We start from the raw sequence: 17,430 nt of genomic DNA on the forward strand, positions 1-17,430 counted from the left end.
CTACAAACCCGATGGAAGAGATGGAAGAGAAGGCGGCGAGGCGGTGGGCTGCGGGGGCCGAGCGCAAGCGCCGCAAGCGGGCCGACAACCGTGCATTCGCACTTTCACATTCTCCCCCTCGGGGAAATGCGGGGGAATTTTTTTGGCAAACAGTTGTTGGATGTCGGATGGCCAAAGTTCATGCTAGTACATTGCAGGAACTCTGATGTCCGTGAGCTTAAAGGGACACTGAAGGCAACCAGCAAGTTTGCCTCAAACGACAGTTTGACCTTTCCGTTACCATTTTGATTTGGTGCCAAAAGGTGTCTTAATTGCTAATCAACTGCTAATGATTAGCAATTAGTGAAACTGCTAATCAAACTGCATTCCATTCCATAACGTCAACAGGGGTTGCTGTAGTCGCTGTTTGCGTCACGATAAACTGGAAGCAAGCGAGGCAGTGATGTATAGTGGTATAGAAGCAACCGAATAGAATGTTACCATGCACCGAGCAGTTCGGTTTGTTTTGGTCAAATCAGTTGTGTTTTCCCGAACTCGCACATCCTTTGCAGCTCTAGGACACTAAGGAAGATGTTCCATCATGTGATCCGTGATCAGTATCGGCTCTTTGTTGAGGAAAAACATATTGTCCTTCTTATGCTGCGCAAATGTTGGCGTAGGAACAACCGCCCATGCGTTGTTTGCACGATTCCTCTAAAAGCAGTACCACCAGCTCAAGTGTGGTCAAGTAGCGCCATCTAGCAGCAGCCAGGGAAGATTTCACGTACACCACGCGTTTTAACCACTTCCGGTCCAAGTTGGCCAGTATAGCCAGGGGCGGCAGCACTGACTGGTATTCATGTTTGCGCTATTTTCTACCTTATGTAAGAGTGGTATATTCGTGTTCTTGGTGAGCTAATTTATTGATCTAGAGCAAATTGTTTTTGCACTTCACTGTCCCTTAAATTTCTCTTCGTGCTGCCTTGTGCAAAAAAAACAAAAAAAAAAAACAAAGAAGAAAGAAACAGAACATTGTGATTTATTGCCTCCCGACAAGTTTAAGAAAAACTCCCCTCATAGAGCTTGAGTAGCATCTGGTGTTGCAACAAAAACAAGCCAGGTGAAAATATGGTCAAAAACTAAGCGAGTGCGGACAGTGGGCCTGAATACAAAGCAAGGTTAGAAAATGATTTGAGGGCAATTTAGCATCACTGTATTGAATGCTTTAATTAAAACAGCTCTGAAACTTGCCTAATAGTACTCATTGAACATTTGCTATTATACATGGTAAACACAGTGGGGTAAGTTCAGTAGGCATTATTAGTGCAAGGTTGATGAAACTTGTAGCTGCTTGCGGGTAATGGCTTACTAGCCAAGCAGTGCACCTTGAAGAGGTCACACGTTTATTTGTGCCCTAGAAGACGCTCCAAAAATGCAAATTCCTGCTCTCCACTTGCTGTGGAGCTCTCCATACTTGCTAATTTAATGTGATCTCTAAATGTGGTACATTCCGCCGGCGGGTACTTTAGTGATGTGGTCATTGGTGGTGGGCATTGTTAGAGGAGAATGACCACGGTGGGCATTGTTAGAGGAGAATGACCACTTCGTTATCTCCTTTTTCCCTGCTTACATCGCAGGAACGGTACATGGCAAGCCTGATGCCACTTCAGAGGAACATCTCTCCGTACAAGGTATCCGCCGGCATCCTGCGTGCTGATGTTTGCAGTTATAGCGGCAAAACATGGAGTGTTTTTACGGCCGGTGTTGCACATACCATGCGTTCTCGCGTTGGGCCATCACTGCCAACATGCCAATAGTATTTTCTCTTTCCTTTTCTTTTATTTAAGCAAATTTGGTGGTGGCCTCAGGCAAGCTGCATTGTGGATTCTTGGATGCATTTGTTAATGGCAACCATTCACACGCTGGTGCTTGTAGAGAAAGGCACACAGCTTTAGCCATTATCACAGTTTAGGCATTATCCCTTTTGCCGAGAAGCTGAAGTGTGAAAGTGCAAAGTCCACAGGAGATGTTATGTACCAACCATTTTTAGCAAAAAATACTTACAGCCGATCCTTCAAACCCCTGCTTGTCCCTACATGGGTTACACAAAGTCCCCATGTGGCAGGAAGGCAAGGCTGGGTGCTTCCTTTTCTTTGTACAAAAATAGCAGGGGAGAAGGCAGGAAGTTTTGTGTTTTCTTGCGCACCTTTGCGACATCAGTGCTTCTTATTATTTCGATCTGCATATGTAGTGGTGCTTTTTTAAAATCACGCTGTATACACCTTGCGTCGACCTTTCCGTGCAGGCATTTGTTTGGTTTTTATGGTGTTATCCTGTTTAGTGCCCTGTGGCAGTACTCATAGTCTGCATAGGCCATCAAGACAAAGTGCAAGTTTGGTTCATTCGAAAGATTGCCTCATTAGAATGACACTGACCTCTTTTAACGTAAAATTCACTAAAATGAGCTATATAGTTGGGAAAGAAGAGAATGGTCATTCGACCCATTAGCTCGTTTCCCGCACTAGAACCTGTGACGTATTATGGACAGCTGTGCGATTGGCTGGGGTCAGGCAGGGCTTATAAGCTAGGCAGGGCTTGTAAAGCTTGTAGAACGAGCTATTTGCACCTCAATTTAAGGTGTATTTTTTTTATAGCAGCAAAATGGTGGGGTAAACAATAGAAGTTACGAACGCACATGCAAACATAGAAACACCAGTGCGTACTGCACGCAGTACGCTTGTTATAGCTGCACGGCAGTCCACCGCTTTGAGGTTGTCTCAGACGACACTGGCTGATTGGCATAAGTGACATTGTCTTACGTGACCCTGTTTGTTGAGCATACCCATTGTTTCACGACACGATCACTGTCAACCATAGCAAAAACAAGCCAGGTGAAAATCTGGTCAAAAACAAAGCGAGTGCGGACGGTGGGCCTGAGTGATATTGTGGTGTCATCTAGAGGACGGACGGTAAACGAAGCAACAAAAGACGTTTCGTCATCCGCTGCAACCCCAGTCAGCATACTTAACATTCATTTCAAATGCCTGCCCTGAATACGTCATCACTCATGGCACGAAACACACGGTTTAGTGGGAGAATTAAAATCTTGGATTAAATTGTGTAATTTCTCACTGAATAAAGCATCGTTTGCTGCCAGACGAGTGCTGGGGTGACTTTAAAACTCATAATATTTAGAATAAAACTAAATTGTATTCTGTCGTCACGGCCCCTTTAGCCCTTTGAGGGTCGAATTTTTTCACCATATGCGACCCCCCAGGGTCGATTTCTTTTATTGCTGATTTAAATTCTACAGACGAATCTATATCGAGAAAAAATAATCAAAAATTTTTTGGGGTGACCGTAAAGTGACAAAAAAATCATTTGTGTTGTTACATACATGTGTTTTATTTTGGCGTTACACAAGAAAAATTCTAAATAACAACGAGAGAGTAACAAGCCGGCACCTTTTGAGTGAATCAAAATCAGATGGACATCAGTTTCGCGGGCACAAAAAGCGGGAAGCACCTGGAGGACGATACCGAAACCAGCCACTGCGCGCCCGCCAGCGCGTGCGGCCAGATGCGGGAGCGATAGACAGCGCACCGCTCATTTAAAAAAAAAAAAAAAAAAAAAACGAGAATAGAGCCTTATCAGTTTCGCAGGCGACCTTGGTCTCTGGCTGGCGCAAGAAGCGAGAGGCGTCCGGGTACTCGGTGGGCAATACCCAGTGCGCCCCCTCGTTAGCAGATGCACAAGCGATAGCCGGCGCGCCACTGAAGTAAATCATAAAAAAATAAAAAGAAGAGCCATCGGCGCAAGAAAAACTTCACGTATTTCCGAAGTGTGGCAGCACACGCCAAGCAAGAAAAGTTGGCGAAAAAGGCGCGCTTTTTAAAGATACAAGCGATGCCGTACATGTACGTCATCGACTATTTTGAAAGTGTTGGCCGATGCCATACATGTACGGCCGTGACCCTCAAAGGGTTAAACCAGGGACATTTCATTTGATCTCATCCGATTTCATCCCAGAACTGTTGCGATTTCATATTTACTTAATGGAATAATTTTCTCCAAAAAAATTGGTACCAAGGTGGCCGAGTATAGTGTTAAATTTCAAGCAAATGCTTTTGGGACCTCAAACTAAACATACATAGATCGTCAAGATTCTTATAGTAGCTTAATAGAAAAAGCAACTCTGAAAAAAGGTTATTCTGTAACTGCTGCATACACGAATTACAACTCACCCTTCCCTTTGACAAGCAGCTCAAAGTTTTCCGAATCGCAGCACACTTTGCCACTACTTATGTCATGTCACTTACCCAACCACAGGAATCTTTCCTTCATTGTGCGTTTGGTTCACGCAATGCTTGTTGCTCTTTGTTGGTAGCCTTAAGCTTTTCACCTTCCCATCACCAGTAGCAGAAACGAACATTGCCAGTAAGGGTCGGCCGGCTGATCCAGAGTCAAGTTTGCTTACAGTAGCAGTTTTCAAAGCCTGCCACGCCTCTCCGACGTACGTACCATCGCTGGCGTCACTCACTGCACTACTCCCCTGTGCAGGGCACGCCTTCCCTGAAGCCCTTCAACCAGGACGACTTCCTGCGCAGCCTGGACACAGCAGGGCCCCAGCTGACCACGGGCATCAAGGGAGACTGGGCGGCGCTCTACAGGCAAGCTCCTTGGGCATCACTCTGTTCGGCCTTGCAGGGGCAGGGGTGCGGTATAAAGTACATACGCTTGTATGGCACAGCATGCCACATATTGTCACCTAGCAGGGTACGTGTCCGTGAAGGCCCAATACCGGTTACAGTACGGCCCCCTGAAAGAGCGTTGCAGCGTATGCGCCTTCAAGTGTACAACTCAAGCGTTGCATTGCTTGCAAGGCTAGCTGTGAGAGCCCACTTGCTTTTGTGTCATTGAGCGGCTGGGTAACTAGGGAACTTTATGCATTCTACTGCAGGAGGTTCTTCAAGAGCAGCAACTTCATCGGCTGGTACCAGGGGCGCCGGAAAGAGGCCTCACAGAAACTGCAGGCACTGCACGCCGAAGCCATATCGGACGCTGTGAGTAGCTCGCTGTGTTTGCCAGCACGGCAGCAACAGTTTGGTCTTGGGCCTGTCCTGGTATAACAAACCCATGCCTAAGCAAACCAGCACAACCGGTTGTAGGTGTAAAATGCAACCTGTTCGCGCACTTGATGTGTCCACAGTTATTCTTGCACAATGAAATCTACGGACACTTGTGTAACTGTGAACACACGTGCAACTCAGTCGTGGGGGGGCATCTTCTGCAGAAGGATGGCTCAAGCCAAGCTCCAAGTGGTGATGTGCTTGTCATCTAACTTAATTATTATGCTTCAAAGCAGTGTTGTAGCATGGGACAAAATAAAAGCAGGACTACACATTGGGAGCATTGTTTCATATGTACAAGATTTTATTGCGAAAACAAATAAATTGCACTCATTAAAACAGCAATAACAATAAACGACATCAGTCCTGCTAGTGCTTTCTTTCTCGTCAATCTCAGTTTGTGCCAGTTTCTCTTATACTAATTAAGAACATGACTAGTGTCATTTGACACAAATGGGATGAGGAATTCGGGAAAGTGACCGTCAGACATCCAATGTCAGCGGAGGTAAATGCAGCATTAGGTGATGATGGAAGAGCACAGTGAGTTATGTACATGGCAGCCTTGTCCTAAAGGAACACTATTAAGGTAGTTGTGAACACTGTCTAGTTACCCTACCACAGCCCAGGATACATAGGCTGTGTTCCAAGTCCTTTGGCCCATTTACATGCACTTTATAATGAGAAAAATGTGTTCAAAAGTGCTGTGCTGTTTTCCACGTACCATCTTTCCCTCCAATTCACTGATCTGACTACGACACACTACCGAGTCCACAGGGCTGACAGAGTATTGAAACAGTGCATGAAAAGGGTAGAAATTTTGAAAGCTTAGGTGGCACGGAAACACATTACATTATTGCGGTAGTTAATGCAGCAGTTGTGAACGGTGCATGTATTCTTTTCCTCTGCCCATCGCAGATCACGTGAAGCTTCTGTCAAACAGTCAGATAGCAGTTTGCATTAATAAGACGTGGACAGACGCACTTTGGTGTCCCTATACTGTGCCTAGAATTCATGTAGTGTGACTTACGCATGAAGCAGGTTGCATTGCTCACTGTTGCATTGCCGGCTAGTCTATTAAAGCCCTGATCAGAAGCTTCCCAAGCCGAGCTTCAGGAATTGCATCCTTTTCACGAGAGACATGCTGAGGTGGCATTTCTCAGCGGTGTAGTGCCCGCTGCGCAATATGGAAAATTGAAAATTGTTTCAAACCGTTTGACAGCCAAGCTAGAATGTTTAGAGCAGTGCTGAAAGTCTCCGAAGGCATAACTGTGTACAAAATCTGTGTGCACACCCCTTCCTCTTCCCCTCCTCATCCTCCTCCTGTCCCCACTGCAGGACCTCCTCCTCTGGACGAGAGACAAAGAGGAAGTGGAGGTGGTCGACCTGGTCCTGAGGCTAAAGGACAAACTGGTGAGCACAACCCTGGGGAGCTGGTCGTACGAGGGATGGTGCTAAGTGCGCCACATTTGTTGTCCAGCCCACTTCGTCTAGTTCAGCAGTGCATGCCGTGGGCAGTGCTCAAAGGATAAAGTGAAGCGGCTACTATTCTGAAAACGGCAGCTAGGACACTTAAAACTGAAATGGCCCTTTTGAGCTACAGACGACGTGAACAGAAGCGTACTGTGGGAGACTGCTGGTGCAAGTATTGCCAAGGAACAGGTTTGGAACGTCTAGTCGCAGCAGGCCGTTCAACTTGCCACAAAATCGGCAAGGAGACAGGCATGCTGCATGCAGCTTCAGACATAGCGGCATTCAACACGATTTCACGAACGTGACACAGCATGTGGTGCGAGCCTGTTCGCGATTCGAGCGGGAAAAAAAAGGGCGGTGCTTGCGTCCTTCCCAAATAGCTTGGCCATACAGCGCTGGAAGCATCGCAAAGATTGCTTGCGAGGAAATTGAGCCTCCTGTATACTCGGGTACAAGTTCAGGATGGCAATAACTCGTGTGGCACATTATTCAGCTGGAGCGACAGACCCGGATGTCAATGCGTGCGCGTGCGTTTTGAAAGGAGATTGCGCTTAATGCACCGCATTGTCTGCTTACTCTCACCTACTTTGTCTGTCATCATTGCAGCAATTTATTAACAGATTAAGTGTGAAAAATTACGGAAACAACTCGTGTCATGTTCAAAATACTTGCTTCGTAACACACTCCATGCGGATTAACAGCCGGCAGCTGTGATTAGGCACAGCGGCAACTTCCGTTGTTTTCAAGTTGTACCAGAGCATAGTGCAAGCATACAAGCGTATATTTTTCACCGCAGAGGAACCCGAGGACAGGGTGCCTTTTAGTCTGCCAGGACAGGGAAGGAACCGAGGACCACAAATCCTTGACAAGTGGCCCAGGAATGCTTCCAGAATTAAACTAGTAGGACTTCGTCATTGGTAGAGTTTTGAGGTGCCACTTGTCGGAGGCAGGGGAAATTCTGAGCAAAGGAATGTAGCAAAACAATAGCAGCCAGCAACGCAAAGGCTACTACTTCCTGCCAATACATGACAATTCTCTAGCACGCTGCAACACTAGCCTCATCATCAGAATTCTGCTTCCAACCATTGTACCTCGTAGCTACCTCCATTTGGTAGAGGACGATAGCCCTCTACACACCAAGAACCTCCCCGTAACTTCTGGAACAGTAAAACTTATTTGCTCTTTACTTCTTTGCAGTGTCAGGCAGTACCATTGGGCTCAGGGTTCTGCATCAGAATTAAACCGGTGCAGGCAGTTTGCTTAGCTTGCATGCGTGGAGCAGACCGCCAGTTATTCTAGACTATCCGGTTGCACCTTATCGCACACACGGGTAGCCCTTTGTCTTCCTTGGAAAACGGGTGTTGGCCATTTCGGTAACTAGGCATAGTCTGCCCAAGAAGCTGACAGCTGCACCCACTGCCCTCATAGCGAAAATTACTGAAATTCTATATATATATATATATATATATATATATATATATATATATATATATAAACATTAACGAACAGGAAAGCTGGGCTGGTTGGTTTGCCAGCATGTTTCACAACAGCGCTCTTCATTTTCTTAAACCCTCTCAAAGCCAGCAATTGTGTAGTTGGAATAGAAGGTAACTAAATCCATGGATTATCGCTTTGGAAACACTGCCTAAAGCCAGTAACAGTGTAGTTAGAGTAGAAGGTAACTAAATCTGTGGAGTGTTGCTTTGGAAACACTGTCTAAAGCCCAGTAACAGTGTAATTAGAGTAGACGGTAACTAAAACTGTAAAGTATCGTTTTGGAAACGCTCCCTAAAGCCGGTAACGGTGTAATTAGTGTATAAGGTAACAAACTAGCTGTAAAGTACCACTTTTGAAACACTGCCCAAGGCCAGTAATGGTGTAATTAGAGTATAAGGTAATTAGGTACACACTCTTCTTGCCCTCGGCTCGTTTTGGTACTTTCATCAAGCCACACAAATTCCTCGCACTAGCCCAGGCATTGCAGTTTGCTTTTATTAAAGCTGTAGAAGAAATGGTGAGAACTGCACACATTCTGGGCAAAAAAAATTTGTAAGGGTCATATTTCTCTCTGTATGTACTACATGTAACGTAAAATTGGCTTCTGGGTGCTTATTTGCACCTGCTAGTCTTTATTTCAACATCAAGGCACTGGCCGTGGCCCCTAGACTAAACTTACCCTGTACAGTACGCAGTAGATGAACACGTTCAGAGGCTGAACCGGGCAGCAATAAAAATGGATATGTGTGGGCACTAAAGGGACAGACTAGTGATTTTTGTGGCGTATACGCTCTTTATGCCAACTGAAAAGGCATCACTTAAAACACTTTGAACTGAAATGGATTTCCTTACGGGGCCCTGGAATGTTGAAAGCGGAATTTTTAGATCTAGCTATGTAGTGGCTCTAACCATAACTATACTGGCAAAATGAATGCTGGCAGCCATGACAGTGCACTGCGTGGCAACATATTTTCAAGAGGTGTTTAAAAAATTGTACCACAGCTGAAACAATAAAAAAAAACACAGTATTTCCTATTACTTTACGCAGTTTTTGAATCACACATTGAAACTGACCGAGTTGTTTGTACACATATGGTTGTGTAGACACTACATGTCAGCACCTTTCAGAAAGTTTTGAGCCAAATTAAAATTACGTCTTCCAATTTATTTAGAAATTCCTTGTGGTTACCCCACTGTATAAAATGCTGGCTTTCATGTGAGCTGGAGGACATGCACCCCACAAGAATCGGATGTCTGTCCCTAGAAGCCTAGGTGGTGCAAGCCTGTGCTTTCCCACACTCGTGTAGTGCCCCAAGGACCTTGCTAGCTTTGCATGTGGTTGTAAAGCAACCTTTGCACGATATCACGTTTGCTTTGCTCACTCGAGAAAAAGGCAATTTTGTTTCCCCAAACAGTCAGAACTACTTTAGAAGCATTTCCTCGTCATAGCATTACCTGTTTGCAAGACTACTTGCATGCACCAGGCATCCTTTGTACAAATGAATGACAAGCTTCTACAATTTACAAGTGTCTACGTCATCTCTTTTTATTTTTGTATCCAGTTGGAGTTGTGCCAGGTCATTTGTGGTACTCCTCATCTGCAGTTTAGACCTGTTCGAAAGTGAGGTTGTGGGATTTGCGAGTCATAAATTAATGAGTAATCTCAATGGGTGATGAAATACCATAGGTCTGATCTTGTACAAGTGCCAGACCTTCCAGGGTATGAAGGTGATTAGTCTTGTGGCGATTAGGTGACAAGTCCTAGCCTTGATCTGCAAGGCTTTCCCTTTTTTTTTGTTAGTCACCCACAAAGTATTACAGGATCCCAACACCGTAAAAAAAAAAAAAAAAAACTGTGGTTGATTCCTCTGTCATAGAAATCGGTAAAACACGAAAGTGAAATGTGGAGCAAAATCTGCAGCCGAGCATGATTTGTGGTTCGGCGGTTGTCTTGTGGGTGTGCTTGGCAAACGATGTCCTGCTGGCGGGTCGCTTCGTTAAAGGTGTACTAGTGTCATTTTCGTGACGGATATGACGTCAGTGAAATCTTAGTGTAAAAAACCCGAAAACAGCAACCCCAAGTATAATGTACCTGACCCTGTGCACCCTGTGTGCACAGACCCTGTGTGCAGGGGTGCACCCTTTACAGGCCGCTTGCTTTATTGTACTGGCGTCATTTCCGTGACGGATGTGACGTCAGTGAAACGTTCGTGTATCCCGGAATAAAACACTTTCGTGTTAAAAAGAGTAAGAACTGTTCCCTCAAATCACCTCTAAAATTGGAAAGTCTCGTACCACCATTCATGTTCAGGCTACTTGCAAGTTACAGAAAGTAGCTTTTCAGGTTAACTGGTTTTCGTTTCACTGTGAACGGCACAGCCCAATTTTCAGACCCTTCTGGATCCTCAAAACTTAAAGCGACGGGCAGCGGGTTTTTGTAGAGTACATTTTCTTTATCCCACATGAAAGGACATCACTTAAAACACCTTAACTTGAAACAGTTTTGTTAATAGTGCCATAGAGCTTTTGAAATTGGAATTTTTAGATCCGGGAGCCATACGTGGCCTGCCAAAAGGAATGTTGGCACCCATGACAGTGAGCTGCGTTGTGTGGCGACACTTTTAACTGCACGCAAGATTAAAAGATGTGTTTAAAAACTTGTTCCTGGCTGAAACAACAATAATCTGCAACCTTTCCTATTCCTTCGTTCGGTTTTCATATCTCAGTGAAACAGACGGAAGTGCTTGGACTTATACATAAGATAGTGTCACGTTTAGGCACTACATGGCGCCACCTTTCAGACTTAAAAATTTTAGCACAGAATTGAAATTATTTCCGCATGTTTATTTAGAAATTCCTTGCAGTTACCTCAGTATACAAAACGCTGGCTTTCATTCAAGCTACAGGACATGCACTCCGCAAAAATCGGTTGTCTGTCCCTTTACCTAAAACAAGTAAGAGTTGCGAAGATAAAACAAACAAAATCCCAGTGAAGAGGTTGTCGTGCGGTTCAGGTGTGGGGCTTAATTGCCACGCGCAACCCAATTGGAAGGTCTCGTGCCCACGCAAAGTAGGCTTGCGGGGTGCAGTACCAACATGCTAGTGATTGGGTTCTGTAGAAAGGATGTTGCAAATAGAGGAACCCGTGTTGATCTTGTCACACGGGACTACAGGCAGTGCAAGAAAACGTCTGCATGTATCACTACGGTTCTGCTATGCGCAGGCAGGGTATAGGCATCGTAGCCACTTTTGAGGCGTGTTGCAATCGCTTGAAAAAGCCAAATTTTGCACCTTGAGAGGGCAGTGAAGAACGTGTGACGGAGGGCAACCAAGGGAAAATTCGCTGTTTCATTTGTACCAGAACATGCAAAAACTCAGTGGGTCGAAAATTAGACATCTCTGGTGCACAAAATTGAAAACAAAGTTGGGTATATCTAGGCCTGCATGGGATTCGAACCAGGCACCTCTGGAATGCGAGAATGGTGCGCATACTCAGAAACCACTACAGGTTGGCAAATATGGTTGACTGAAGGCGCATTCCCACTGGCGACTTGGCACATCACACAATACTGCAAAGCGATGAGCCGGCCATTCCTTTTTGTCGCGTTGCGACAGTGGAGCCAATCGCTCTCGGACCAAAATCCCTCGTCACGCAACATTGCACAACTGGATAGCCAATTATGGCTGTGGAGTCGGCTGACGTAGCCGGAAATGAAACGTTTGTTTACATCCGGCATTCCAAACGGCGGCGAGCGCTGTGGTTGCCGCCCGGCCCGCTGGCAAACAACATCCCGCGCACTTCGGTCAGTGGCTTCACCGTACACGTGCGCGAATCAATGAAAATTGTTGAGAAATGTGTTTGGATTGCAAGATGGCCAGCAGGATGGTAGGGCAGTTTTTTTTTTGTACCTCTATCGGCGAGTAGTAAACACTGAATTTCAAAGTTACCAGAACTTGTCCGTGAAAAGGAGCAAACTTTGTGGGCCGAAATACAAGTGTTGTGCATACAAGTGTAGTGGCGCGAAAGCAAACGTATTTCCTCCCGCAATATGTTGAAAAGAGTCTGCTTGAGTTCGTTATTTTCAACTCCCCCCCACAACCTGCAATGGTTTCGCACTGTTCCAGGTTAGTAGCATGTGTTCTGGGGCGATTTCCACCTGATTTTGTCACACCCGAGTAATAGACTTTTCTTTGACTGCGAATGGTTGATGCACCAAGGAAGTCGTACAGGTCGAGTAACAGCTCCGATAGACGCAGTCGCATCATCGCAAGTGCGACCACCGCCTCATCGCGTGACGTGCCAGAGTCACAAGTGGGAATGCGCCTTAAAAAAGGGGCCAGTAAACGAGTTGTGGTCAGGAACAAGCATTAGACATTGCACTGGGTCCCACATGAGTACTACCTGTGCTACACTGCAACTTTAAATTCACAGTTGAATGCAATAAGTGCACCCTATGCATGTACAATGGGGAGACTCGATAGACAATTGGTTGGACGGCCTTCGGAAGACCTTTGAAACGGCCGTGTAACACCGGTAGAACCGAGCATGGCAATTACAATAATAGTCAGGTCCGTTCCCGCGAAATAACCTCTATGCTTGGCAGTGATAGCATATGTGCACAGTCATAGTAACAGAGTAAAGAAAAAAACGCCAAAGGTAAATGGCAATGCTAACGAGAAGACACTCACAAATTGGACAGTCATGCTTTCGCAATCACCGCATCATAAGGAGCAACAAGGTGTCCTCGTAAGCCTCAGAAGCAGCAGACCACCTTACCAACTGTGGGAGAAGGTTCTGCAAGTGACGTGGTGCTTCCGATTGCTTGGGTGCTGCCACAGGGTAGTTACAAGCAGAGAGAGTCTAAATTTAAAAGTTTTTACAATGGTGCTCTCTTGTGCACGAAGAGCATGCAGAGTTGCCCCCAGAGACCAATTGCGACGTGCTGTGCATCATTTTGCAGGTCTGCGGAGAGAAGGGAAGCCTGCCGGTGACGCCGCAAACCATGGCCAAACTGCGACGACACGTGCACGCCATCGTGTCTGGCCTTCCCGAAGACTTGCAGCAGGTGCTTGCATCAAGCCGATGACGTACTTCTTACAAAAAAGAAAAGGAGAAAAAAAAAAAAAAAAAAACAACACCGAACAAGCTGACCACTGACCTCTTCTCTGCAGCCACTGCACCCCACCACACGACACACCTGCTACTTGCGTACTTACGTGTTGCACCGCCACTCCACTCTCACAACAGACACAAATTTGGCTCACTCGATGCGGTGCACGGAGGAAGGCTCACTGCATGCAGAGCCCCCGGGGGCGGACCGGCTAGTGCACAGCGAGGGGAGAGAGGGGAAGGCAGTGCGGCCGAGAGAGGGTCAGCGTCTTCAGCGGCACCACACACGGCCAACGCACTGGTGGCACAGCAGAGAACAGGGGACACACGCATTCACCGCAGAGGGGAGCGTTTATTATATGTACTTGGCATGGAAGAGGGGGAGGAGGTGATAGGGGGAGGGGGAAGGAGGAGGCTGCTGCTGGGGCCCGTCATTTATCCGGGGGGTTGGGGGCCACCACCACCACGATGTGGTCCTCGTCCAGGCTCTGAATGTTGGGGCAGGCCCGGTGGAGGACGCGCAGGGCAAAGTCGCAGGGCGGGAAGGCGTAGACGATGCCCCCGGGCACCGAGACCACGCCGGCGGCCTTCTTCTGCTTCAGGTAGCTCACGAGGTTCTGCAACACGGGGTGCGAGGGCTCCTGGCTTGCCAGGTCCCGGCCCAGGGCCACCAGGATGGAGCAGGCACCCTGCGACAGCCGCCGCTCCACCTCCGTCAGCTTGCTGGCATCCAGCCGCAACCGCTGGGTGATGCGCAGCGTCTGCTCCCCGAGCATGCCCTCGGCGGGCTCCTTGGCGCACAGCACCATGCGCGCGGGGAAGGCGTTGCTCTTGAGCACCAGCAGCCCCTCCCACACCGTACACCCTCGCGCAAGCTCCTGCAGGCTGGTGGCGCTCCTGGCTGCTCCCGTGCCGTTCTCTCGCTTCACCTGCACCGAGCTCGAGGGGCTGGGTGGACTGTGCGGCCGCCACGCGCCGGGGGGGCCCCCAGCGGCTGCGGGCACGGGCGACACGTATGATGCTTCCCAGCGCCTGTCGTCGTACCTACCCGGCCAGTTCGGGTCCGAAAACTCGGCCGGCGTGCGGAACGGCTCCGTGGTGTTTGGATAAGCTGCGTACAGAGACGCGGGGTCCGGGTGGGCAAAGTCCACCCGGAGCCGTTTCTCAGTGCACTCCCCGATCACTACACCGCGCATCTGCTGGCAGGCGGCCTGTGCAGCATCAATGGTGTCGTACTGGATGTAGGCGTGGTTCTCGCCCTTGACAAACTCAATCTTGCGGATCATGCCGAAGCGGTCAAACTCGCGCTCCAGCAGCGACAGGTTCACCGAGTGGTGCAGGCCACCCACCCAGATGCGGGTCGAGGGCGTGGCCTTGCCGTAGCCAATCTTGCACTGGAACTTGCCAATGTACTGGCCCGACATCTCCACCTTGGCGTGGTGCGCCATGTCCAGGTTTACGAACTTGATGAAGGCGTACGCGTTGCCCTGGCCCGGCGGCGGCCGCTTGATGTCGATGTCCTCGACCACCCCGTAGCGCGTGAAGATGCGCCGCAGGTCCGGCTCCGTGATGGGCACCTCCAGGTTCCCCACGAACAGCGTGCGCGTCGCCTTGTCGTCGTCCTCGGGCGGCACGTGGTGCAGGTAATTGGGGAACTTCTCCTTCTTGCTCTCGTCGCGGCGGAAGCGCGGCGGGAAGGGCCGCTCGATGGGCCGCATGTCCATGGCAGGTGGCGGCGGCGGAGGAGGGGGTGGTGGAGGTGGAGGCGGCGGCTGCAGCCGGTGGTGGTCCATGCGCATGCGGCGCGGGCCGGGCGACGACGGCGGGTGGTGGTGGTGATGGTGGTAGTCCGGTGGCGGAGGGGTCTGGCTGCGCGGCCGCACCCGCATGATGGGTTCGAGCTGGATGCTCTTGTCGTAGATGACCGCCCGCTGCTTGGTGTGGCGCGCGTCCCTCGCGTCCTCGTACGTCTGGAAGTAGAGGTAGGCCACGCGCTCGCCGCCTTCATGCGCGATCTTGACGGACACGTCGCCGTAGCGCCGGAACAGGTCCTGCAGCTGGTCGCGCAGCTGCAGGTCGTTAATCTTGTGGCTCAGGTTAGTGGCCACGAGCACCTTGTAGCCGCTGTAGGTCGGGCTCCGGTCCGACTTGAGCCGGTAGTCGTCGAAGGCGGGCACCCGGTCGGCCGAGGTGTCGCGACCTCGCCGCCGGTGCTCGGGCGGGGACTTGTTGAAGCCCCTCCGGTCCCGGCGGTCCGGGGTACCCCGCGGGCTGTCGTCGTAGCGAGCCATGGAACGCTTGCTGCTCCTGCCCGGCGAGTCTCTGTCCTGCTTTTTCATCCCTCACGCACACACGCCGCTGCGATCACTTCACCCCGACGAGTCTCAGCAGGAGCGGCAAGACACTGCACAAAATCAACACACAACAAAACACCGCCATCTTGGTTGACCCGCTCAACAATGGCGTCTCGAGCACGGCGCCTGCCAACATCCACCCAAACTCCAATGACCGGGCGGCGGCACGCCGCGAGTACACGGTGCCCTAGGACACGAAGCACTGTTAGTACGCGGCCACATCCCGGGTAACGTGCACATGCCTGTGGGCAGACGCGGCCTTAGGGGCCGCCGACGAGGCCTAGCAGTACAGTCGGAATGCGGCGGCCGCCACCACCACTGCATTGAAACAGCTGCTGCACGATTTGCGCGCTGCGATCACGAGTTAAGCCTACGAACAACACATCGCGCCAACAATTAAGGCGAGGCCGCCGGGCAGTGTGTGTCACCTCTGGCGCAAGCACACGTAGTAGTGGGCGCGCACAATGCCGGACACAGCCTCGAAATTTCCCAAGGGCGAGAAGGCACCTCTCCGACACACACACACGCACGAAACCAATCAATCAAGGAGAAACAGCAGTGATCACTGAAGAAGGCACTGGGAATAGAAATGTAAAAAGCATCTCAGCAGAAAGAGTAGAAACAAACAGCACAATACACACTACCACTCGGCTTCCCGACTGTCGAGTCGTCGATCCGTCCGGCTGTCGCGCTGCGATGCCAGCGGGGCTGCCTGGACGCACACCACGGGAGGAGACCTTACCCACCCTCGTGCTTTTCACAACGCTTTCACGAATACTGCGGCGGCGGTGCGACCGCACAAACTGGCTCACAGCGGTTAGGCTTAGACGTCTACAAAACCTGCAAGGAAAGCGTCGGGGCGACGTTGGAGGTCAGAATGGCGGCACAGTTGCCGTGACTGGCGCACTGGGTGGCAGTATTTCCCTGCCGCTGTGCCAAACTTTCCCTAGGTGCTGATGAGCGCAACGGGGGCGACGACGCGTCGGAAATTACATGCCTGTGGACGAGGCAGGCACTCACTCGGCTATTTCAATACACCTTCCCGCATTCAAAATATTTCACTCCGCACTCGCATCACCCACGGTGATCGCATATCTCATGCCACAGATTTTGGCCAGAAGCCGACTGCGAAATCAACGGCGAAGTAAGCCTCGTGCCAGAACACCCGCTGCAAACGAAAGTGGCGCTGACAACATAATAATAATATCCCGCTTTACAAGAAACACAAATTTATTGTTTAGTTGTAATTCAGCACAATTTCTTAAAAATAGAAAGTTGGCACTGCAATTTTGAGCGATGGCGACTTGCAAGAGGGAAAAATTAATAAGTTGCGAGAGAGGACCACGGGAGAGGACTTGAATTCGGCTGGCTGGGCAGGCGTTTGCGTGTTTGTGCGCGCGTACGAGTACACCCATCACTGCCCATCATCATGTCATCATCATAGAGTTTCTTAGTAAGTATGTATATTGTAAGAAACTGTATGGTCATCATAATATATGGTCCTGGCGATACCTTGCGATGAAGCGACGAAAAAAAATGGCGCGAACTGCAGTCTTCTCGGTGACGGCTTCTGCGTATCTTTCCTCCATGCTTCTGCGTCTCTGGAAGTGATCGCGCCATCAGCAGCTACTCTGGCGTTACCTCGCAGCGCGTCGCCGCCACAGAGCATGTATCGCGCGGCCTCGGCATACCGCCCTCCCCTTCACACTTTCTCCTCCGCTTCCCTCCTAGCTCTATCACGTCTAACTTCGGTGTGCTCTTCATTCGCTCGGTTACAACTTGCGCTTTTCTCGCGCTCAGTTTGCTGGTGTTTGCCCAACTGGCGAAGTGACAGAAGCAGAATTTCATGCAGACGCATGTAAACATCTTTTCTGAGCAACGGGAAGCCTGT

The 17,430-nt window shown here is 49.4% G+C and overlaps 2 protein-coding genes across 3 annotated transcripts in view; one reads left to right on the forward strand and one right to left on the reverse strand.

Annotated features, from left to right (window-relative positions):
• Window positions 1-13,167, forward strand: part of LOC144152912 (protein DENND6B) — a 33,197-nt gene extending 20,030 nt beyond the window's left edge. Inside the window, exons 12-16 of the mRNA XM_077684466.1 lie at window positions 1,617-1,670; window positions 4,540-4,649; window positions 4,940-5,042; window positions 6,444-6,518; window positions 13,037-13,167. Coding sequence (XP_077540592.1) covers window positions 1,617-1,670; window positions 4,540-4,649; window positions 4,940-5,042; window positions 6,444-6,518; window positions 13,037-13,162 — 468 coding nt within the window. The 3' untranslated portion in view covers window positions 13,163-13,167. The remainder of the gene's footprint in view (window positions 1-1,616; window positions 1,671-4,539; window positions 4,650-4,939; window positions 5,043-6,443; window positions 6,519-13,036) is intronic.
• Window positions 13,168-13,517: 350 nt separating this feature from the next.
• Nito (RNA-binding protein spenito) lies at window positions 13,518-16,687 on the reverse strand. Of its 2 annotated transcripts, none has more exons than XM_077684463.1 (2): window positions 16,184-16,687; window positions 13,518-15,589 (listed from the first exon to the last, which is right to left on the reverse strand). In XM_077684463.1, exon 2 carries the CDS (start codon window positions 15,522-15,524, stop codon window positions 13,617-13,619), a length of 1,908 nt encoding a protein of 635 aa, XP_077540589.1. In that variant the 5' UTR covers window positions 15,525-15,589; window positions 16,184-16,687; the 3' UTR covers window positions 13,518-13,616. The 2 variants fall into 2 exon arrangements, with proteins under 2 accessions (XP_077540589.1, XP_077540588.1); XM_077684462.1 differs by having other exon boundaries at window positions 16,181-16,687.
• Between the last annotated feature and the right edge of the window lie 743 nt (window positions 16,688-17,430).

This window comes from Haemaphysalis longicornis, unplaced genomic scaffold (genome assembly GCF_048455015.1).
Source record: "Haemaphysalis longicornis isolate Haplotype H1 unplaced genomic scaffold, Haemaphysalis longicornis Haplotype H1 scaffold_9, whole genome shotgun sequence".
NCBI lineage: Eukaryota > Metazoa > Arthropoda > Arachnida > Ixodida > Ixodidae > Haemaphysalis > Haemaphysalis longicornis.